This window comes from Odocoileus virginianus, chromosome 20, assembly GCF_023699985.2.
Source record: "Odocoileus virginianus isolate 20LAN1187 ecotype Illinois chromosome 20, Ovbor_1.2, whole genome shotgun sequence".
NCBI lineage: Eukaryota > Metazoa > Chordata > Mammalia > Artiodactyla > Cervidae > Odocoileus > Odocoileus virginianus.
In genome coordinates, this window is record NC_069693.1 from 13812216 (window position 1) to 13836859 (window position 24644).

Genomic DNA, 24644 nt, shown 5'->3' on the forward strand with positions numbered 1-24644 from the left:
GAGACAGTGGTAGGTAATCTGACCTCATATTTCTCTGGAACAATAGTTAGGAAACAGGTTATTTATTTATTTAGGAAACAGGTTATTTGCGCAAACTTTCTCTTAGGAAACTTCAGGAAAATTAATGAAAATGCTTACATGACCTAAAAAACACCCATATATTTCAATGAGAAGAGAAACATTAACTTACATGGGCCATGGTTTTAGACCTGTAAGAGCTGATCAGTCCTCTGGGCTTCTCTATCAGAAAAGCCAAGTCCAAAAAACACAGACCTAGGAGAAGAGAAAGACTTTCAGATGTGCTTTAGGGTTTCCACACTGGGCTTCAGTTAATATCACCATTTATGCTCTTCCATTCCAGATTCCTAATCACGTCCCATCACACCCAACTTGGGTAAGTTAGGATTCTGGACAAATGCATTCCTCACTCATTTCCCAGAGGCCTCAGCTGCAGAGTCAGTTCTGCATTGAAACCCAGACCCAGATACTTCAGTAGAAAATTTTATGACCAATGTACCATTGTGATCAGATTGATATGAATCTGAGATTGGGCAGCTGTGTCCTGCTCTGAGCAGATCTTCCTCTTTCCATTGCGAACTTCAAGACAGAAAAGAGGCTATGTAATCCAAATTAAAACCTCTTTTGTGGCCTTGAAAGTGGTTGCAGTTGATCAAAATATTAGAGATGGACAAGAAATGTTCAGCATTCTAAGTCCAGCAAAGCTTATTAGTTAAATATATGACAGACCAACAATATACTAGAATACAAAGTAGTCATTAAATGTTAAATTGGGAAGAATATTTAACGAAGTGGAAAATGTTTCATTTACACCCATAGAAAAGTCAAGTTTAATATATTTCTATTTATAAAACATAGCAGCATATTAATCAATACAGAGGAAAGAATGACAATCATAAAACAGAAGACAGAAATGTCTAGAAATTTGTATGTCTACATACTAAGAGCTCTTATATTTTTGGTTATGTTTTGCATTGTTTGTTTTTGTGGGGATGTCTTTAGAAATGAATCACTGTGTATTAATTGTTTTTAGTTCATACATGAAACAATCAAATAAGACTACTGAAGACATAAAATACACCTTTGCCATGATCAGAATTTGACATGAGCAATCCCTATCTTTTTGCTTAGATCTTGTTTCTTTTAAAAGGTTACCTCATAATCATTTTAACAATTTACATAGGAATTTGAAAGATTTTTTTAACTTAAGGTGAAGACTTCCCAAAAGTTCTTTCTTCTTTAAATTCACATTATTTTACTAAATGGCTTTTGTTTCCTTTGGATCCTAATATCTCATTTTATACTTTTTTCTCAGTTATATTGAAATTTTGGCTACAAAAAGCTTGGGAACAGTCCCTGAGTAATCTCTTTTGTGAAGTGATGACAGTCTCAATGCATCTTTATTTCAGATCTTTTTGACAGAAGAATTTTTGTTTCTGAACCAGTCAGTTTTGTCATGATACCCTCCAGAAAGCTACTGAATTATTTTTACCTATAATTTTGCTATACATCTCATACTAGAATGATGTCTACAAGATATAAAGGTTATAGTAAAAATAGCCACTTATATTGCCATACAGATCCCATGTGCTCAGTGTTACTTGTTTATATTCTTACTGTCACTACAGTCACCCACATGTCTCCTTTAGGCAGGTCACTTAACTCTCACCAGTGGCCTTTATCACATACTACTTTATAATTATCCCTATTCAGATTGTTTTTTAATTTTTAAAAATTATTTATTTGTTTTTGGCTGTGCTGAGTCTTTGCTGTGGCCCTGGCTTTTCTCTAGTTGCAGGGCTGTTCTCTAGTTGCGGTGTGCAGGCTTCTCATTGCAATGGCTTCTCTTGCTGTGGAGCATGGGCTTCAGGGGGCATGGGCTTCAGTAGCTGTGGCTTGCAAGGCCCTGGAGCACAGGCTCCGTAGCTGTGGCACACCGGCTTAGTTGCTCCAAGGCATGTGGGAGTCTTCCTGGACCAGGGATTGAACCTATGTCTTCTGCATTGCCAGGTGGATTCTTAACCACTGAATCACCAGGGAAGCCCTATTCCTATTCAGGTTTTAAATTCCTTCACAGATTATAAGTGCTCTGAAGGAAGCAATTATGTCTTTAGTAATTACATTGCCTCAAATATTATACTTTCCAGGTCTGACATATTTTAAACAATTAAAAGAAGTATGATTTTTTTTTACTACAAAATACCACTTTTCAAAAAATTTTAAAGGAAATAACTATATAAATTTACAAAGTTAATACACAAGGATGTTCATCAGAGAATAATTTTTGATGGTCCACAATTAAAAACATGAAAATCTCACTGCAAGCAAACAGGTTAAATATATTATAGTCTGCTATATTGTGACATATATGCCATGCAATTCTTAATAAGGATGATATTAAACCATATAACTAATGGAAAACAATATTTAAAGAATTGCTCAGTGAAGAAGGCATGCATAATTTAGGAGGTGGCATCCCACTGAAATTAAGAAAAACATTTCAATGCCAATTTCCTCATTAGCAAAGTAAGAATAAAAAAAATGATATATAACTATTTTGAAGACTAGGCAAAATAATCCATATACATACTAAACTGTACATCATGATGACTAATGTAAATTTTCTATCATTACTGAAGAAGAAAATCATTCCATATTCCTTAATCTTTCATTATAAAAAAAGTTAATTCTGATGCTTCCTGGTTTTATTATATTAAAACTTGTGCTTCTTGAGCTTCCTCTTTCTTATAATTCTAATATTTAATAAAATTTTAGGAGCTACATTTGAGAAAATAGATTTCTGCTTTATAAAATCATTATTTTAAAAAAGAGAAATTATTAGACAAGAAAAGAGAAACTATGCATTTCCTCAGTCTGCAGCAGCCATAGAGAGTAAGAAAAACTTTTCAGAATCATAAACCAGTTCAAAGAATACTATGATAAAATTGAGAATACAACTGGAGAATCAATTTTATTCTTCACATATTTACATAAATATTTATAAATATTATCTTTATTTTCTAGCATAACAACTATGTTTTTAAATATTGCTTGTACTTGCAAGACACCTGGAAATTAGAGATTAATGTTATTTTTTCAAAGTAAGCTGAAACTTCTAAGTTATTAACTCTGAAAAGATGTCTCCCTTAGTAATATGGTGCCCTGGTAATTGTTTCAAATAACATTGGTAATAAATAAAAGGCATAACTGTTTGTAATCCTTTTCACACAAGATTCTCTGCCCTTCCCTCTTCTCCTTACATATACAGGGTATAAAGAAATCTATTATTGGATTAGATTAGATTTTTTGAACTATGAGTTGGACTCTTTTGTCTCCTTTACTTGATCAATTTTATTCTGCCAAAACAAAGCCACACAAAAATAGAACAACAACAACAAAAAATATATATATATATACACACACACACCAAAATGTTAAAGTGATTACCTCTAGGGAGATTATGGATTATCCTTGCTTTCTTCTCAATAAATTCCTTAAGGAAGTGAACACAGGCTTATTTTTTGGCAGTAAACCTGGATTAATTCCATTATCATAAATAAAATATAAAGATATTTCAAAAGTATTGAATTATTTGTAGACATGACTTTGGAAAGACGCTATATTTTCCTCATTAAAAAGATTTGTTAATATCAGACCTATGATGAAAAACTCAACATGATTAAAATACCACTTAAGTATATTCACTTCCTGAATACCCTTTAGCTGTATTGCACTGATGATAATTAGAGACATCTCACCATAAACACTCTAACATCAACGCAAAGGGAAACTGCCTTCACAAATTAATGTGAACATGTATACCAAGTAGATAGAAAAGTTCTGGGTACATAGAAAATGCTCAGTAAATGTAGCTGAACACTTTTATTCTTCTCTGAAAAACCAATTATCATTTTGTCTACAATCCTTGCAAAAGTTTTTACAAAATTCTCTTTTTAAAATGAGCTGCTAAAAAAAAAAATGAGCTGCTGCTTTCAAATTTTCTTGACTACTGTTTTATAACTACATTATATTAAAATTTCTCAACATTAGATCATAGCCATTTTTTTCTTGTAATGACTAATTCTTATGAACAGAAATTTTATTATCTATATAATATTTTAACTCATGGATGTCCTGTGATTTTCTTAACCATTCCATTTGTATAATCATTAATTTTGTGAAAAATAATCCAAAAGTATAAAAATCTTTCATTGCAGATCAGTTGCCCAAGTCTAATCTGTTAAGGTTATGCACACCTTTGAAAAATGCATTTTTACAAATATATGCGGTAATTCTAGACAATTACAAAGAGTTTGTGGTCCCTTGTAAGCCCCCAAACACAAAGGACCCCTGGATCAGAACACTGGAAAATTAGCTCCACCTAGCCCTTTGATATAGGAGAAGGCAATGGCACCCCACTCCAGTACTCTTGCCTGGAAAATCCCATAGACGGAGGAGCCTGGTGGGCTGCAGTCCATGGGGTCGCGAAGAGTCGGACACGACTGAGTGACTCCACTTTCACTTTTCACTTATTGGAGAAGGAAATGGCAACCCACTCCATTGTTCTTGCCTGGAGAATCCCAGGGACGGCGGAGCCTGGTGGGCTGCCGTCTATGGGGTCACATAGAGTCGGACACGACTGAAGTTACTTAGCAGCAGTAACAGCAGCAGCCCTTTGATATAGAAGCACTCATCACATTAACTTCATATTTTCGTCATTGATTTATAGAAATCTGAAGGGTGAGTGACACCACAATAAAGACAATGTTAAGCATTTATTGTGTTCCATCCTTCAAAGCTACTAAATCCGCCGTGATCTCATACATAAAACCAGAATTAAGTAGGACTGTGGAATCTGTATCAAGGCTCATAGCAGGTTTCTGCCGTCTGAGCTCAAGAAATGCTTTCATACTCAAATGTAGAAATGAGCCCCAGAGAACGTCCAGAAAGGGTAATACGAGGAAGGATCGGGGTAGGAACCTGTCTCAGGGGCAATTCTTTTTTTTAATAACAGCCTTTTGACAGCTGGACATTATTTAATTATTAATACAACTTTTGGCAGCCACACAGTGTGCTGGAGGTTCTGGACGGCAGGAGAAATGCGGGAATTTACAATTTAGGGCGGGCAGCGACCAGGACAGACCCTCAGGCCCCTTCCTACAAAGTGGCCTCTCTCAGAACCCTGGCCTCAGGGACAATTCTTGATTTTAAAATTCCGGTCTCAGCAGCCGGTATGTACTTTCTTGCTGGAAGGTGTCTTGCAGGACTCAAAAACAGATTTCTCAACAGCGCCCACATTCTTTGAGAGACATACATGTTTGAGAGAAGCCTGGAAGCAGCGGCGGGGACAAAGAGCTCTGTGTAATCCACGTTCACAGAAAGGACACTCACTCGGTGTCTCCGTCACACAAAACGAACGCGCACCTCTCAGTCTCACAATCGCACTCACCCTAAAAGAGAGATAAAACCCAGCGCCCCCTCAACCCCGCTGCTCAAGCGCCCACAGCCCCGAGGGGACGGGCGGACTTGCGCGGCGGCGCTCGGGCTGTCCACGCTTTGAGCGCCTCCCGCAACCCCACTCCCACCGCCACTCACCGTCCCTCGCGGGCTCTGGCTAAGTCTGCACAGTCGTCTCCGCGGCGACCCACGCTGGATTCCTCCTCAGACGGTGCCACTCACGCGCAGTTTGCAATAAGGGATACGGGAAAAGAACCAGGGGCCAAAGTCACCTGGTAGTCTGTGCGACGTGAGGCTCCACGTCGTAAAACTTAGAAGTAGCCGCCGGGTGGGGCCGGAGACTTCTGGGCGTGACCGCCGGACTGCGCCTGCGCAGCGCATACTTCTCAAAGACAGGAGGCGGGACGTGAGGTAGGGGGCGTGTCCAGCGGGTCCGGGGTCGGGAGGAGGCGTGTCCGAATGGGACCAGATCAGAGAACTGGGAGCAGTGGACTGAGGGGCTCTTCTTTGGCCAGGCTTCAAGCCTGCTTGTGAGAGGTCTGCACAATTAAGTCAGTAATATGACCCTGAGGGCCCGGAGTGGAAGATCTGGAAGGTGGGTTCATAATCCAAACAAACTCTCCCTTCCCTACAAGGCTCTTTCCACTCAAAATGCCACAGATACTAATTCCTGTCATTTTTACAGCTGAAGTCTCCGAGGTTACAAAGGGTGTATAACACTATATTGTTGATTAGCAAAGCCGTGTTTCCAGGTGAGAAAAGCTGGATAAAGTGTGTGTGTGTTTGCTCAGTCAACTCTTTGCGACTCCATGAACTTGTAGCCTGCCAGGCTCCTCTGTCCGTGGAATTCTCCAAGAAAGAATAATGGAGTGGGTTGCCATTTCCTCCTCCAGGGAATCTTCCTGACCCAGGGATAGAATTCTTGAATCTACTGCATTGGCAGGCAGATTCTTTACCAGAGTCACCTGGGAAGCCCAGATAAAGTGAGACTTTGCTATTAATATATATAACATTTTCCCACTGTAGAAAAAGGCAGAATGAATTTTGGTCCCTTTTTCTAGACTACTGATTGCAGTTCTCTGAAAACTAGAACAAAAAGAAAAGCAATACCTTATTTACATTTTACAATACTATGTCCGCCTGAAATTGTTGTTAAGGGGTTGTTTTCATCCCTCTCTACTCTATTATGAACTGATGGGTTTGACTGCATTTTAAGAGCCCACAAGTTGAGAAACATCTTTTAATTCCTAATGCCTGGTCATGACATCTCATTGAAAAATATTTTGCTTCTTTGTTGTTTGGACAGTGAAGATAAATCAGGCTCAGAATCTAAGAGGAAAATTCTTCTGGGTTATCAGAAGAATCAAAGTTGCATTCATATAAATTTAGATAAATGAGTAAGACCGGCAAGTGGGAAATGTAAAGTTCTCATCAAAGGATACCTATATGTCAGTTAGCATCATTACAACGTATTTTAAATATGCAAACCATGAATAGATTAACATTTAAAAGGATATAAAGTTTAACTAAAATGTGATCAACCTCTTTTGCAATATATTTCAGACATACAGTGGCTAATATTAGCATGCACAGCATTTTGGTTTTAGTGTTTAACCTTACAGATTTTTTCCTCTTCTCATAAAAATAATTTATCTTGACATCTTTTAAAATTTTATTGAAATATAGTTGATTTATAATATTATTTTCTGCTGTACAGCAAAGTGACTCAGTTATACATAGATATAATTTTTCATATTCTTTTCCATTATGGTTTATAACAGGATATTGAATGTAGTTCCCTGTGCTATACAGTAGGACCTTGTTGTTTCAGACGTTATTTTAAAATAAAATATACAGATATTTACACATACACACACATGAATACAAAATGTATATGTAATTTCAAATACTATGTGTGCTATATGCATATGAAAGTATATATTTTTCCTCACACAAATGTGTTTCCAAATCAGTACACAAGAAGTGTTTTCATTTTCAACAACTGCAAAGTAGGCCACAGTATGTGTAACTGAACCCTTTTCTAAGAAATGAAACTCTACAAATAAATATTATAAATTTTTCTATGCTTTCTTGTAATGCTCAATTAATATCCCTCCATAAACTTCAGTTTTGCATATATATATAAAGCTTATATGTGAGTTAACTTCAAAAGTAGACTTGCTTTTTGCAGGTTAACTTGTGTTACTGACAAACTTCTCATTGTAATTATACCATTTTACATTCTCAGAGCAGTACAAGAATGTGTTTCTGCTACCATTTTCCCATTTTAACTGTCCTTTTTTTCTCACCTCACCCCCTTTAACTTGCAGTTCTTTTATTCTAATGCTCAACTTGCACCCAACCTGAAGAAGTAATCCAAAAACATCCTTTTCTATTTGATTCCAAGCTTAAGGAGGGCTCCTTACCTATGATACCTACATTAATTTTAGCCTTATCTGTCTTACAAACAGGGCAAAAGTATAATATTAGTTTGTAGACTCAGCAAAATAAAATTTCAGTCACAGACTTGTAAGTTGACAACATGATCTAGCATTCCTATTTGAAGGTTAACTGAGCTTCAGAAAAATCTTTTGAGACTTTTCTGGTGGTCCAGTGGTTAAGAATGTACCTTGCAAGGCAGGGGACATAGATTCAATCCCTGGTCGGGGAACTAGGATCCCATGTGTCAGAGCAACTAAGCCTGCAGAGCCTCAACTACTGAACCTGCATGTGCCACACCTGAAGGCCCATGTGCCACAACTAGGGAGCCCACACCACAATGAAGGGTCCCACATGATGCAATGAAGATCCCATGTGCCACAACTAAGGCCCAAGGCAGCCAAATTTAAAAAAAAATTTTTTCTCAGTGTAGATGCTGACAACTCATGGAACAGCAGTAAAAATGAGTAGGCAGCTTTTTTCTCAGCTAGCAGCAATGGAGGAGTCCTGCCTCAGAGTTCTGGAGATATCTGAATACACACCTAGATACCAGACAGGTGAGACTGACAGTAGTCTATGAGTCGAGTATCCTCAAGTCCTAGGGGAGATGGACACAACAGGTCACAGGGTAGTGTCACTCGGCAGAAGAGTAAAACAACAGGAGTGGTGGAAGACAGTTCTGCTAACAAGATGTTAGCAGATGAGGTGCTTGCTCCCTGCTTGCTGTGGAAGGATGTGATTGGCTTCTTTGATTAACTTTGTGACTGACAGGGAGATACACCCCAACAGGTTGAAGGCCAGGAAGGGTACAGATGGCTTGGCAGATATGGGAACTAACCAGCTGAAAGCCTTTCCCACTGGGTGGGAGGCATATCTGGTGAGAAGAGGGGAACTCATGGTTAGACTGTTGAGCCCTGTGAGGTTCAACGATGTTAAGATACCACATGAACGTTTTAGGCCTTACACTACAAGAGAAGGGAGAAAGCACATGAAGTATTTGCTCTCTTGTGATTTTATTACAAAAATTTTAGTAGAATTATCTAAGATATTTTGGGGAAACAACATAAAGGAGAAGCAAATCCTGCATAATACAGTTCTTATATTAAAACCAGTATGAACATTTCAAAATGTTTGTTACAAGGATTCTTGGATGTACATTTTTTTTTTGATGTACATTTTAATGCACTACTACTCAGTATATAATATCTTCTGCCTTTGGCATTAAGTATCATAATAAAACAATTTCCACAGTATATTTTAAAAACTTTTATTTTCTATTAGAATATAGTTGATTTATAATCTACAATATATATATTTTTTAAACCCTTATACAACTTAACAGAAAAGCAAACAACCCAATTTAAAAATGAGGAGAGGCTCTGAATAGACATTTTTCCAAAGAAGACAAACAAATGGCCAACAAGTACAGGAAAAGATGCTCGACATCACTAACCATCAGGGAGATACAAATTAAAATTACAATAAAATATCACCTCATACCTGTAAGAATGGTTACTACCAAAAAAAAAAAAAAAACAAGAAATAACAAATGTTGGCAAGAACGTGGAGAAAAGGGAGCCCTATGTACTGCTAGTGTATGTGTGTGTTAGTTGCTCAGTAGCGTCCGACTCTTTGCAACCCCACGGACTGTAGCCTGCTAGGCTCCTTTGTCCGTGAAATTGTCCAGGTAAGAACACTGGACTGGGTAGCCATCCCCTTCTCCAGGGGATCTTGCCAACCCAGGGATCGAACCCGGGTCTCCCGCACTGCAGGCAGATTCTTTACCATCTGTGAGCTGCCAGGGAAGCACTACACTGCTGGGGAAAATGTCAACTAGTTCAGATATTATGAAAAACAGTATGGAGAGTTCTCAAAACATTAAAACTAGAAACTACCATCTAACCCAACAGTTCCACTTCTTGGTATTTACCCAAAGGAACCAAAATCACTATTTTGAAAATACATCTACACTCCAGTGTTCAATGCAGCATTTTTTAGAGACATGGAAACAAGACATCATCAAGAGATTTTTTTTTAAGGTGGCATGTATACAATTGAATATTATCCAAAAGTAAAAAGAAGGAAATTCTGCCATTTGTGACAACATGGATGGATGAGGGCATTATACTAAGTGAAGTCAGACAGAGAAAGACATATACCAATACTGTATGACCTCATTTATATGTGGACTCTGGAAAAAAAAATCAAAGACAAAAAGATGGAACAGAAATCACAGCTACAGAAGAAACATTAGAAGAAACTAATGACTGCCAGAGGCAGTGGCTGAAACGTATGAAGAGGCCAAAAGCCACAAATTTCCAATTATAAAGTAAATAACTCATGGGGATGTAATATACAGAATGGTGATTATTATTCATATTACTTGATTTGAAAGTTGCTAAGAGAGATTTTTTTCTTTAACCAGTCATCTTTAATTGGGTGTTAACTCTCCATTAGGCTATGAAAGGATTCAGGGGTGCCTGGCAAAGGTGATGGTCAGGAATGTAGAATGTGCCCCCTTCAGTGGTACTCGCTTGGCTGCTTTCGTTCTGAAGTTAGAAAGGCAAAATGGTCAATTTCTTCAAAAGTATGGTGAAAGCACAGGATGACGGGAGGGCAGCAGGCTAAGATCACATGAAACCATCCTGAGAAATCCTTTCAGGAGATGACCCACAACCTGTTTGAGGAATTAGGAGCTAATCTGCCACCTAGGGAGCCTCTTCCTTCCCTGAAGGAACACTAACTCAGAAAAACAGCACCCAAGAGCCCATCCTTCATTGCTCTGGGTGCCAGACTGGCAAGGGCTGTATGCAGCCAGAAACGGCCCATGAAACCCAGTCAGTGACCACCACTGACACAGTTCCTGACCAGGTGTCTCCTATCAGACACACTCCCCTCAAGTCTCAGAAACAGCCATGCTTTTCCAGAGACTACAGATACTGGATTGTAGCACTCAACCGATTTTCTTATTCACAATGGCTGCTAGGAAGATACGGAGAAGGCAATGGCAACCCACTCCAGTACTCTTGCCTGGAAAATCCCATGGATGGAGGAGCCTGGTAGACTGCAGTCCATGGGGTCGCCAAGAGTCAGACACGACTGAAGGACTTCACTTTCACTTTTCACTTTCATGCATTGGAGAAGGAAATGGCAGCCCACTCCAGTGTTCTTGCCTGGAGAATCCCAGGGACGGGGGAGCCTGGTGGGCTGCCATCTATGGGGTCGCACAGAGTCGGACACGACTGAAGCAACTTAGTCACAGCAGCAGCTAGGAAGATAAAGCCAAGTTTTCTACCAGCCTTTGCCTGCGGTAACTTAGAGAAAGCTGCCTAAGTATTACCTTTACCCCAGCCTCATCTCATTTTCCTGTCTTTGCCACAGTTTTCTCACTTATGGGCTATATTCTGATAAGTCCTTTCAATTCTTCAGCTGTCGGTAGAATGATGGACTTCTTAATTTGACAGAGAACCAATACCACCCTGTCACAGGAAATCCCACCAAAGGCAAAACAATGCAAGAGACTTACTAAGTTCCTTGTAAGAACGGCAACAGTTGATCAGGATGTAAGCTGCCAGCACCATAGAAAGCCCAGCGACACTCCCTTTCTTCATGTTTAACTTGTTGTAATACTGGCAATAACCTGCAAACAGGAGAGGAAGTCACTTCTCTGAGGGCACATTCTACGCATTCTAATATGAGAGGACAAAGCTGAGGGAAGGCCTCAGGGCAGGAGGAAATAGCACACAAAAAACAGTTATAGAGTGGCCAAAATTATAAAAAAAAACACAGAAGGAAGAGGGCCCCTGAGGAGGCTGGTGACCACGCAGGCCCCCAAAGGATGATGACATGGGTTCCACGGGATTGATCTGACTAGTCATGCACTTTAAAATGCACAGGTCTGGGGTTGGGTGCATGAGACAAGTGCTCGGGCCTGGTGCACTGGGAAGACCCAGAGGAATCGGGTGGAGAGGGAGGTGGGAGGGGGGATCGGGATGGGGAATACATGCAACTCCATGGCTGATTCATGTCAATGTATGACAAAACCCACTATAATACTGTAAAGTAATTAGCCTCCAACTAATAAAAATAAATGAAAAATAAATAAAATAAAATGCACAGGTCTGAAGGACAGCCCATATCAAATATCCATCTCAGACGTTTTCTCTGATAGGGAGAGGAGCATCATACATTGATGTTCCCTATGTTTCAAACTCATTTTCCTCAAGTCTTCAGACATTTCTTTAATGATGGAGGCAGTGGTACTGATTCCCAGCAATACAAAAACATTTCCTTGTCCAAAATGCCCCAGAGTCCACCTTGGATAGGATCCATCAAACATGGAAATTCAGGAGATAACAATTTCGCCCTGTCTGTCTCCACATAACTTACTAGTCTAAGAAAGCTTTTACTGGCCAAACTCATTCAGGGCAAAAAGAGACCTGAAGACCCAGAGACTGGATTTTATTTACACATAAGGCTCTGACCTCTTTGAAATGCTCCAGCAGTGCCTTTAGGGATGAAATCTCGCAATAGTATCCAGTTTGGCAGCTCCCTTAATTTGACATCCAGGAGTTTCTTTTTCTTCAGTGGTAAAACTGATGCCATCTTGGAGTCCTGGAAGTCTGTTCCTAAGAGGGAGATCTTAAAAGTTCTCATCACAAGAAAACAAAAAATTATTAATTATGGACAATGATCCATGTTAACTAGACTTATGGTGTTGATTGTTTCACACTGTATAAAAGAAATGAATCATTATGCTGTACACTTGAAACTGATAAAATGGTATATGTTAACTCTATCTCAATTATATAAAAAAAAGAAAATAAACAAATGGATTAAAAATGGGCACAACACCTGGAAACCTTACCAAAGATATACAGATGGCAAATAAGCATGTTTACCATAATATGTCATTTGTTGTTGTTTAGTAGTTAAATCATATCCAATTCTTTTGTGACCTCATGGACTATGTAGCCTGCCAGGCTCCTCTGTCCATAGGATTTTCCAGGCAAGAATACTTGAGTGGGTTGCCATTTTCTCCTCCAGGGGATCTTCCCGATCCAGGGATCAAACCCATGTCTCCTGCATTGGCAGGCGGATTCTTTACCACTGAGCCACCAGGAACACCCATCATATGTCATTGAAAAAAGAAAGTGAAGCTGCTCAGTCGTGTCCAACTCTTTGCAGCCCCATGGACTAATGTAGCCCACTAGGCTCCTCTGTCCATGGGATTCTCCAGGCAAGAATACTGGAGTGGGTTGCCATTTCCTTCTCCAGGGGATCTTCTTGACCCAGGGATCAAACCCAGGTCTCCCGCATTGCAGGCAGATGCTTTAACCTCTGAGCCACCAGGTAGGGAATTACAAATTAAAATATGGAAATACCACTACACTACAATGGTCAAATTCCAAAATACTGAAAACATCAAAAGCTGGTGAGGAAGTGGAGCACCAGGAACTCTCATTCTATGCTAATGGGAATAGAAAATGCTACAACTATTTTGGAAGACAGTTTGAGGTTTCTTACAAAACTAAACATATTCTTCACATACAGTCCAGCAATTGTACTCCTTTGTATTTACTCAAAGTAGTTGAAAACACACAAAAATGTGCACATGAATACATGCTTTAATCCTAACTGCCTGAACTTGGAAGCAACCAAGATGTCCTTCAGTAGGTGAATGGTAAATATACTGTAAAACATTCAGATAATGCAATATTATACAGCACTAAGTAGAAATGGGGCTTCCCAGGTGGTGCTGATGGTAAAGAACCCACCTGCCAATGCAGGAGACATAAAAGATGTGGGTCTGATCCCTGGGTTGGAAAGATCCCCAGAGAAGGGCATGGCAACCCACTCCAGCATTCTTGCCTGGAGAATCTCATGGAGAGGGGAGCCTGGCAGGCTATAGTCCATGGGTTCGCAAAGACTTGGACACAACTGAAGCGACTTAGCACAGACAAGTAGAAATGATCTGTCACATCATAAAAAGACAAGTAGGAACCTTAAAGGCATATTGCTAAGTCAAAGAATCCAAGTTTTAAAAGCCATGTACTGTAACGATTCCAACTGTGAGGCATTCTGGAAAAGGAAAAACCATGGACACAATAAAAAAATTAGTGGTTGCCAAGGGAGGAGACAGATAAGTAGGGGAAGCACAAAGGATTTTGAAGGCAGTGAATATCCTCTGTATATTGTATTTGTGTATCTACACACACACACACACACACACACACACACACACATTAAACTTTGGTATTATATGTATACATTTATTCAGATCAACAGAATGTGCAATACCAACAGTGAACCCTAGGGTAAGCTATGGACTTAAGGTGATTATGATGTGTCAGTTTAGGTTCATCCTTGGTAAAATATGTACCATTCTATTGAAGGATGCTGATAATGGGGCAAGCTATGCATGTGTGGGGCAGTGAGTATATGGGAAATCTCTGTACCTCCCTCTCAAATTTGTTCTAAAACTGCTTTAAAAAATAAAGTTATACAAAATAAACAAGAATAACAATCAATGTGGTTTGTTTCCATTTTTGGAACTTACCAAAAGAATGGTGTAGGTATCCAGATGTTGCTGTATTTCCCCCAGAGTAACTAAACTATTCACAGTCCACAAATGTATCATAATTCAAAAACATCACTTTCTTTTAACAGTTAAGGACTTCCCTGGTGGCTCAGATGGTAAAGAATCTGCCTGCCATGCAGGAGACTGGCTTTGATCTCTGGGTTGGGAAGATTCCCTGGAGAAGGGAATGGTTATCCACTCCAGTATTTTAAAAATATCACTTAATTTTAAGTTAATACTGTCAAATTTTAAAATGAGCCTTCTGGTGTGTGTATGATGATGACTGAGTATTAATTTGTCCAGCTTCTCCTTTTATTTTTTTTTTCTTCCCTAATTGTGCCCCATGTTAGCATTTGTGAATATAGCAAGGGTATGAGGCTGCCTCTCAAAATTCAACAACTTAGTATTTCAAGCACACAGGCCACCAGTATGGTCATGGCTTGGATCTACTTCTCAAGACCTCACAACCTAACCATCTTGATTCCATTTGAGATATGCTCTTTCCTCAATATGAGTGGACAATCTCAACTTATTGTGAGGGAGCACCAAGTCTTCACTCTCCCTAATCATGGAAATCAGGTATTTCCAACTTATGGCTGCTACTCCATCCTCATTACATTAGAAAACTGAAACAGAGAGTTCAGAGTTTGTTTTCTTTTTTGTTTAAAGTGACTAAGTACAGTGGATATTTCCTGGTCTGTTGCTAAGCCCAGGAGTTTCTTCACTAATGGGACGAACTGAAGGACAACTTCAATAATTCATCCTTTTATTACCATCACATACATGGAATTCATTAAAGATGCTAATGAGGAGATTGGGTGACATTAAAAGTATAGAGAATGTAGGCACTGTATCAACTGAAAAGAAAGAAGCTACAGAAAGTAATTATGAAAGCTTCTTCCAGCATTCATCGGGTTTCTCACAACATGAGTATTCTGATGTTTTTGAGGCTTGCAATGCATGTAAAAGCCTTCTTGCATTTGTAATATTCAAAGGGTTTCTTACAACTATGAGTAGTTTGATGCCTGATGAATCTTCCATGCAGACCAAAGATCTTCCCACATTCCTTACATTCATAAGGTCTCTCATCACTGTGAACTCCATAAAGTACAGTAAGTTGATAGCTGTAACCAAAAGCTTTGCAACATTTTTGACACACAAAAGGTGCTTTCACCAGTATGAATTCTCTCACACATAACAAGGTATGAGGCAGTGTGAAAGGCCTTCCCATATTCCTTACATTAGCAGGGTTTCTCACCAGTATGAATCCTCTGTGAAGGGTTGAACTGACATACATTAATGGTATGGTAATAAGGAATTACCACATTTGTTACATTTATAAGATTTTTCACCAGTATGAATACTATGATGTTGATTAAGTCTCTCACACCTTCTAAAGACCTTCCCACATTTCTTCCATTCATAGAGTCTTCTTACTAGTATGAATTCTCAGGTGTGGTTTAAAGTTTGAAATGTACATAAAAGAGTTCCCACATTTGACACATTCAAAGGGTTTTGCACCACCGTGAATTCTATGATGCAATCTGAGTTCAAGCATCACTAAAAGCCTTACCACATTCCTTACATATACAAGATTTCTGACCAGTATGAACTCTTCCATGTTGAGCAAGGTTTGAGGCACAACAAAAAGACTTCCCACATTCTTCATAGGGTTTCTCACCACCATGAATGATCTGATGCAGAAAAAGAGATGTTTCCCAGATACAAATATTTTTCTATCGCTGATTATTTTATAACTTGAATCCAAATCTAAAATAAATGAAAAAAAAATTATCATTCCATGGTAAGAAAAAGGTAATGTTCTACAGTACAATTAATAGAAATTTAAAATCTGCCCCAGTAAAGATGGGTCAGAGAACAGTTGTAAAATTTGAAATACAGAAAGGACAGCTCAAAAAACATTTTATGATTTTATGGAGTGAAGTGCTGGTTAAACAACCAGCTCTACACAGACACCTCTATTTTGTAGTGTTTACAGTGTTAATACTCCTACCATGGCCAATATCAATGCATTAATATAATTTGGTAAACACAGAGTAAGGAAGAGATGTGTATAGCTGGCCCTGGCATGACATTACTGCCTAGCCCTAACACACCACTCCCACATTAAATGTAGGTATATACAAATGTATAATAAGAAGAGATGAATATCTATGCCTGGTAACATTCTGTTTCTGATATTCTGCAATTATGATGCCCTAAAAGTCACAAATGCCTCCCTCACTGTAGTTCATTCCATCTTATGCACAGACATGTCTTCTTTTCAGATGATACTGAGCTGTTATTTACTTACCTCCTCTTGAGATTTCACATCACCAACCCATTGTATCCTTTATTCCTTCCTATCTTTGTAAAGGTCTGGTCCAGCTTTCCCTTTTAACCCAGGCCAACCATTCTTCTCATCCCCAGAAGAGTACGTCGATGAGTTTTTAGACATGCAGCAGGTATAAACACCACTTTAATAGAATGCTGACTCTTTGAAGCAAAACAGATGGACCTGAATTATATAAAATTGTCAACAGCAAAAATAGCAAGAACTACAAGAAAAAGAACTGGGACAAGGGGACTGCAGGATAATAGTCTATATTTTATACAAAGCGATAGTTTGAACAAAATCACAAGTGCCAAATTACATGACTCAAGACAAAAAGTATCATCTTGTAACTACAGTCTGTTTTGTGTACAAAACTGAAATAATCTATACAATACTTCCAGAATACAGGAACAAAAGATATTAATAACATAAAAAAAACTATGAGCCCTTCCATGTAGAAATGGAAATGTCCTCTATATAATAAATACTAGGACAATATGGAAATTAAAAAACTGAAATGGAAAAATTCTACCAGGACTTCCCTGGTGGCCCAGAGGTTAAGAATCTGCCTGCCACTGCAGGGTTTGATCCCTGATCTGGTAAGATTCCACAGGCCTCAGGGCAAGCAAGCCCGCGCACCACAACTACTGAGCTTGTGCTCTAGAGTCCATGTTCTGCAACAAGAGAAACCTGCAATTAGAAGCCCAAGCACTGCAACTAGAGTAGCCCCCACTCACTGCAACTAGAGAAAGTCCACGGGCAGCAACGAAGGCACAGCATAGCCAAAAATAAATAAAATTTTTAAAAAATCCTATCAAATCACAATAGAAAAAAATAACTGCTTTTCATAATCATGGACATTCATTACAAACACTGAGGGAATTCAGAGACTTAAGTATTTATTTCAATAAAAATGAAAGAAAAATTTGAAAAATTCCCTGGTGACTTAGTGGTTAGGTTTCAATCCTTGGCTGGGGAACTGGGATCCTGTAAGTCATGCAGTGTGGCGAAAAAAAGAAAAAGAAAAGGAGAGATAAAGGGAGGAAGGAAAGAAGGAAGAAAAATATTTTAGAATCAACAAATAATGTAGGATCCAATATTTAGGAAATAAACAGTAAACTATTGGAAACTTAAAGATAAAAAGAGATTGTGATGAATTGGGGAACAAAACAGCATTAACTATTAAACTGAAGAGCTGGTGCTTAGAAATATCATGAAGTAACATATTGAAAGTGTTAGTCACTCAGTTGTGTCCAACTCTTTGTGACCCCTTGGACTGTGGCCTACCAGGTTCCTCTGTCCATGGCATGCTCTAGGCAAGAATACTGGAGTGGGTAGCCATTCCCTTCTCCAGGAGATCTTCCTGACCCAGGGATCGAACTTGGGTCTGCCGTAGCGCAGGCAGATTCTTTACTGTCTGAGCCACCACAGAAGCCCAAACCAATCAAAAATTATAAAAAGAAATAATGAAAATTAAAAGAGGAAAATCAAAAATATAAAGGAATTTATTTAAATTTCAAGAGGAATTTCCTGGCAGTTCAGTGGCTAGGACTTGGTGCTTTCACTGCTGAGGGCCTGGGTTCAATCCCTGATCAGGGAACTAAGATTCCCCACAAGTCACACAGTGCGGCCAAAAAACAAAACAAACAAAAAACCCCCCAAAGAGAGCAAACAAATAAAATAAATTACAAGAGTGCTATATAATGGTATAACTGAATGCTAACGAATAGACATATTTATCACAATTGATCATAGAAGAGAAAGCTAAACGGATTTCTTGCCTATATTGTAATGACTGAATATACAGTTCCAAAGTATGAATATAGGATAGTTGGAGAAAGGCACAATTCAAGAAGGGCACTGGAAGAGCAAGCCTATAAATCTTAAGCCAAAAAAGAGGGAAGCATTCAAAGGTTTATAGTGATGTGACTGGACAAAACAATGAAAATAGTACCATTAAAATGTTTAGGATTTGAAGACAGGATTTGAAGATAGAAACACAAATCAAAGATAAATACTAAGGGATTTACTCAGGCCACTAGTTAAGTAAATTATCGTGGGAGCTGGTTAAACATTCTCTGTTAGACTGTTACTCAATGTGGTGCACAGTTGGGCAAGAAGCTTGGATGTGAAGTGAGGGGAGCAAGGACCTTTAAACAAGAATTTTAGAAAATCAGTTGGAAGCCATGAAGATAGACTAGAACTTGCACTGACAATTCATGTTCTCCAAGACTCCAACTTTGACAATGGGGGAATTCTACAGAAGCTGGCACCTTTCTTCATGGAGCTAGAGACTTGATATGCCCCAAGATATACAGCAGCTGCAAGCGGAGGTCTAGCAAAGACAGGAGAAACTAGGTTCAGCTATCGACTCAAGCCAACGTAGTTATCCAGTTGTTGAGTGAAAAAATGTATGACTGTAAGACAATGTCCTGGCCTGCATTCATTTCAAACATAAGAATATGGTTTCTGCTTCATTTTTATCTTGCCAATCTTTAGTGGTCTGGCTTCACTCAGAATTCTACAGAAAAAGGAAAACAGAGAAATATTTCATGTTGGTTATGTTAACATGAGAAAACCCTACCAAGAGAGCAGCCAGAAGTACCTTGTTACAAGGTAAAGGCAACTCCCCAAGGTTGACAGAGGATGGAAGAGCAAAAGCAACACTGTTCAGGAATTAAACAAAAACTATGACAACTATAGCATAAAAGTTATGTAAGAGAATGGAACTGGACTATTATAAGTGAAAGCGAGGTCGCTCAGTCATGTTTGACTCTTTGTGACCTCATGGACTGTAGTCTGCCAGGCTCCTCCATCCATGGGATTTTCCAGGCAAGAGTACTCGAGTGGGTTGCCATTTCCTTCTCCAGGGGATCTCCCCGACCCAGGTTTTGAACCTGGGTCTCCCACATTGCGGACAGATGCTTTACCATCTGAGCTACCAGGAAAACTTCTATTATAAGGGCCTTACATATACTATGTAATACTGTCTGAAGGTAGTCTGTGATCAGTTAAGGATGCCTATTGTAAGGACTAGAACAAACATTACCCAAAGGCACATTTTCAATAAATAAACAGTGGAGATAAAATGAAATATTAGAATATATTTAGGATATTAGAATATCTTTATTAGATATATATTAGAATATATTTAGAAATATTAGAATATTTTAATATTCAACGAGATTAAAATATTAAAAATTGTTTAAACATTAAAAAATAAATGTTAAATATAAAAAATATTAAAATGAGCCAAAACAAGTAGAGAAAACAAAGAACAATAGCAAGATGTAAATTTCAACTCAACTACATCTATATCACTGGATATAAATGTACTAAATACTCCAATAAAAAGATCCAGATTGTTAAAACCAACAAAACCAACCAATAACCAAAAAGACAAAACAAAAACCGAAGACTGGGTTAGTGCTATTTTAATTATAAAGATGTTAACATATAAAAGTTGAAAAGTGGTAAAAAATATTTCTCTACACAAAAACATGACATAGAAGATAGAATGGCTGTCCAAATATCAAATTATGGGAAATGATCACTTAAGATACTGAAAAGAAAATAAAGAAATATGAAAACTGTATATTCTTCAGTCTAATTTGTTGGCAGTTATTCGTAACTTTCCCTGATAATTCTTTTTTATTTCCTAAAGTGGGAAGAACTGTACGCTTTCATTCCAGATATTAGTGATTTGGATCTTTTCTTTTTACTGGTCACTCAATCCAAAGGTTTGTCAATTTTTTTTTATCTTTCAAAGAATAAACTTTCAGGCTAAGTTTCTGTATTTTTAATGTATTTATTCTGTGTTTCATTTATCTCCCTTCTTTTCTCCAACATACTTTGTGTTTATTTTACCCTTCTTTTCCTTGTTTATAGGTAGGTTAAGAAATATTAGAGATTTCCTTCTTCTTTCTTTTTTTTTTATTTATTAATTTGCTTTTCGCTGTGCTGAGTCTTCATTGCTGCGTGGGCTTTTCTCCATTGTAGCACACGATACTCCCCAGCTACTGCGTGCAGGCTTAGTTGCCCCGCAGCATATGGGATTCTCCCAGACCAGGGATTGAACTGGCAACCCCCGCATTGCAAGGCAAACTTCCAACCACTGGACCACCAGGGAAGCCCCTCCTTCTTCTTTCATATAGGCATTTATAGCTTCAAATTCTCTCTTAACATAACTGCAGTTTGGTGCATCCCATAAATTTTGGTATGTTGCATGTTCATTATCACTTGTCACAAAGAACTAATTTTATTTTCATTTCTTCTCTGACCCATTGCTTTTTTAAGGGTTGTGTTGTTTAACTTCCACATACAGTTAAATTTCCCAAAAATCCTTCCAAAGGTTATGCATTTTTTCATTTGACCCAACTGTGGTCAAAAAAACATGTTCTACAATTGAAGATAATGTTCCCTGTGTACAGAATGTGCATTCTGATGTTTTGGGGAGAAGTATTCCACAGAATTGTGTTAGGCCTACTCGGTTTATAATACTGTTTAAGTATTCTTTCTCCATAGTGATTTTCTATCCAGTTGTTCCATTGGTTATTTTTTAACGCTATTGATTTACTGAATTTCTGGCTGTGTCGGATTAATTGTGGCACACGGAAACTTCATTACAGCATTTGTGCTTCTCCCTAGTGGTAGTTCAGGCTTAGCTGCCCCTCAGCATGTGGGAATCTTACTGCCCTAACCAGGGATCAAACCTGCATCCCCTGCATTGGCAGGTAGATTCTTAACCAATGGACCACCAGAAGTTCCTTCATTCATTATTAAGACCAGTTTACTGTTGTCTCCATCAATTATAGTTCAATTTTCTATACTTTTACTCTTTGATTCCATCACTTTTGTTCCTTCATACATTTTGGGACTTGTTTCTCAGGTAACATACATTTATAATGGTTATATTCTCTCCAGGGGTTGGCCCTTTTATGATAAAATGTCCTTCTTCTTTCCCCCTATTACCAAGTTTTGCCTTAAACTCTATTTTCTTTAGTGTTTGTGTAATATATATAATCCAACTCTTTCATTTTAAAGTTTATCTTGTCTCAAATTAGTAGAACCACTTCTGCATTCTTTGTACTATTTGAATATTCTGATTGTGCATCATTTAATTTTACTTATTTGTGCCTTTGACTATAAAATATTTTTGTGGTGAATAGCATATACTAAGAAGTTTTCTCTTTAAAATCCATTCTGCCACGTTTTGTGTTTAATTGGAGTGTTCACTTCATTTTCATTTAATTAAATTACTGATAGAATATACATCTGATTTGCTCCTGATTCTTTTCTACATATCTTATGTCTTTTTATTCCTCTATTTCTCCATTATTGGTTTCTTTTCTCTTTCATAGATATTTTCTAGATACCAGTTAAATTCTCATACTTTTTTCTTCTCCAGTTTTAAAATTCCAGTTATTTTCTTATGTTTCCCCTTGTGATTATAATTATTAACAATTTAAATTAGATTTATTACAACTGAATTACAACAGTATACAAATGCTGCACTCCCATATAGCTCCATTCCTTCTCCAGAGCCAAGATAACTGAAACACTTAAATAAAAGAGACAGCTTTAAAACCACAAATCTGGAAACTAAAGTGAAAGTCATAGTCCTAAACCATGATTCTTTGCTCATGCTTTAGAAAAACAAATGAATGACAAAAAGGCCTAAGGTCAACTCCCACACAAGAATGCAGAAGAGAAAACAGACTAAATGACCATCATACAGACAACAGAAATACAACTCAAATGAGTGCCATCAAATCAGACTAACACTATGCTATTTGATAATGAGGTATAAGAAAGGAAGTACCTAGAAATATAAAACAATATGAAGAGAAATAGCAAAGCTCACAAACAACAGAGCTCAAGAATAAAGTAGAAATTAAAGAGAAAATGATTTTAGAATACCAAAATAGAAAGAGGATAAAGTCAACCTGTTAAGACAACATTAAAACAAAAGGAAATAAAAGTAAGAGATGAAAGTGAATAGCTCATCACATTCTATTTATTTAACCTGGATTTCTATATAAATCTTAACATTGATACAAAGGTTGAAATCTTTTTTAAAAGGTAATGATATAAAAACTTATGTGAGAACATGACCCCTAATTACTTTTAGAAAACAATCCTAATTTCTTCATAATTAAACTCAAAATCTCATAGGACCTGATTCTTCTTAACACACTGACCTAGTAGTATCTTGTTAGTCACCCTCACTAATTCAGCTACATTTCTACCAGCTTCTATTACTTTGTTTTCATGTGTATTTTATATCATCCTTTCTATATTACAATGTCCATGATTAGAGGAACATTAATCTGTTGATTCAGTATTACTTAGTTAACTGTGCTAAGTATAGCGCCAGGCTCAGAGTACTCAAATACCTGCTAGATATAGAATGATGTACTTTTAGGCAACAGAGCCACATATATAACTCTACATAGGAAAGAGGATCTGCAAAGTAACTGAATCCAAAATAGAGGTAAAAGGGTGACTCTGTGGAAGGATGGTAACTCTCACTAAATTGGAGACAAAAATAGGAGTATAAAATGGCAAGTGGTTAATGAGGTGAACATAAAGCTCACTAGATATTTCATGCCAAGATATCATCTCTACATCACAAGCTTTTTCTCCACTTACATAAGAAAGAGGATCTGCAAAGTAGCTGAATCCAAAACAGAGGTAAAAGGGTGACTCTGTGGAAGGATGGTAACTCTCACTAAATTGGGGACAAAAATAGGAGTATAAAATGGCAAGCAGTTAATGAGGTGAACATAAAGCTCACTAGATATTTCATGCAAGATATCCTCTCTACATCACAAGCTTTTTCTCCACTAAGAAGTTAGCTTTTCCAAATGATGTTTCAGAGATGTGTTCAATGAGTGTTGATCACCTGGGCAATCACTTATACGGGTGGTTTCCCCCACTTGGCTTGCTCATCATACTTACCTGTATTCCAGCTTCTTGCTTCTTTTCTCACAACCATCCAGGGGTTTCTTCCTTCTTCCAATAAAACGATTATGTCTGGCTTAGAAATGGAGTGGCCTGCTTAAAAAGAAAAGAAATGTGACAGAATATAGACACAAACTTTAAAAGTCAAAATTAAAATTGTAATAAACAAAAGGCAGAAATCATACTGAATATGATTTTTGAGAAGAGTCAGAGAATAAAAGAATAAGAGATCGGTTAGGGAGGGCAAAAGTTTTTGTTTTGTTGTTTATTAAAAATTTAAACTCCTTTGTCCTCTTAACTTTTGAGAGTAAGCATAATATAGTGGAAGACACAGAATCTAGAGCATGGCATCAATTCCTGTGTATGACACTTCCCAACCATATACGACCTTGTGCAAGTCATTGAAGCTGAGTGTTTCTCATTATAGAAGCTCTTTACATGGGAGCAGTTCAGACCACTTTATCAAGCTAGTGTCCCAATAACTGAATCATATAAGATAACTGAGGACCACAGCAATTCTGAGCAGAAATGAATAAGAAACCTGGATCCTTTTACAATGGTTACATAATCAAAGGAAGAGAAGTTTAAGGTAGCCCCTTGGTCCTTAAGGAAGAGAGGAAAATACAAGGAGAACCAAAGGGAGTTGTGAAAGTCACTGATGGATAGAGAAGATGAAAGTGTTTTAACAGAGTTGCCATTTCCAGTGTGATAAAGGTCAAACCACTTTTGGGGGGTGGGGAGAGGGAAAACAAATTTAATCAGTTTCTTAAAAGGCAGTCCTAAAAATCACAGTGGGAAAAAACATATAACCTACAGAGTAGATTCTAACTGAGGCTAATAAACATACCTAGT

The 24644-nt window shown here is 37.8% G+C and overlaps 1 protein-coding gene across 1 annotated transcript in view; it reads right to left on the reverse strand.

Moving 5' to 3' along the window:
• The window catches only part of LOC110129956 (zinc finger protein 607-like), a 56771-nt gene extending 44021 nt beyond the window's left edge, over positions 1–12750 (reverse strand). The window contains 3 exon segments of the mRNA XM_070450976.1: positions 191–273; positions 11441–11554; positions 12399–12750. Coding sequence (XP_070307077.1) covers positions 191–273; positions 11441–11554; positions 12399–12570 — 369 coding nt within the window. The 5' untranslated portion in view covers positions 12571–12750.
• Between the last annotated feature and the right edge of the window lie 11894 nt (positions 12751–24644).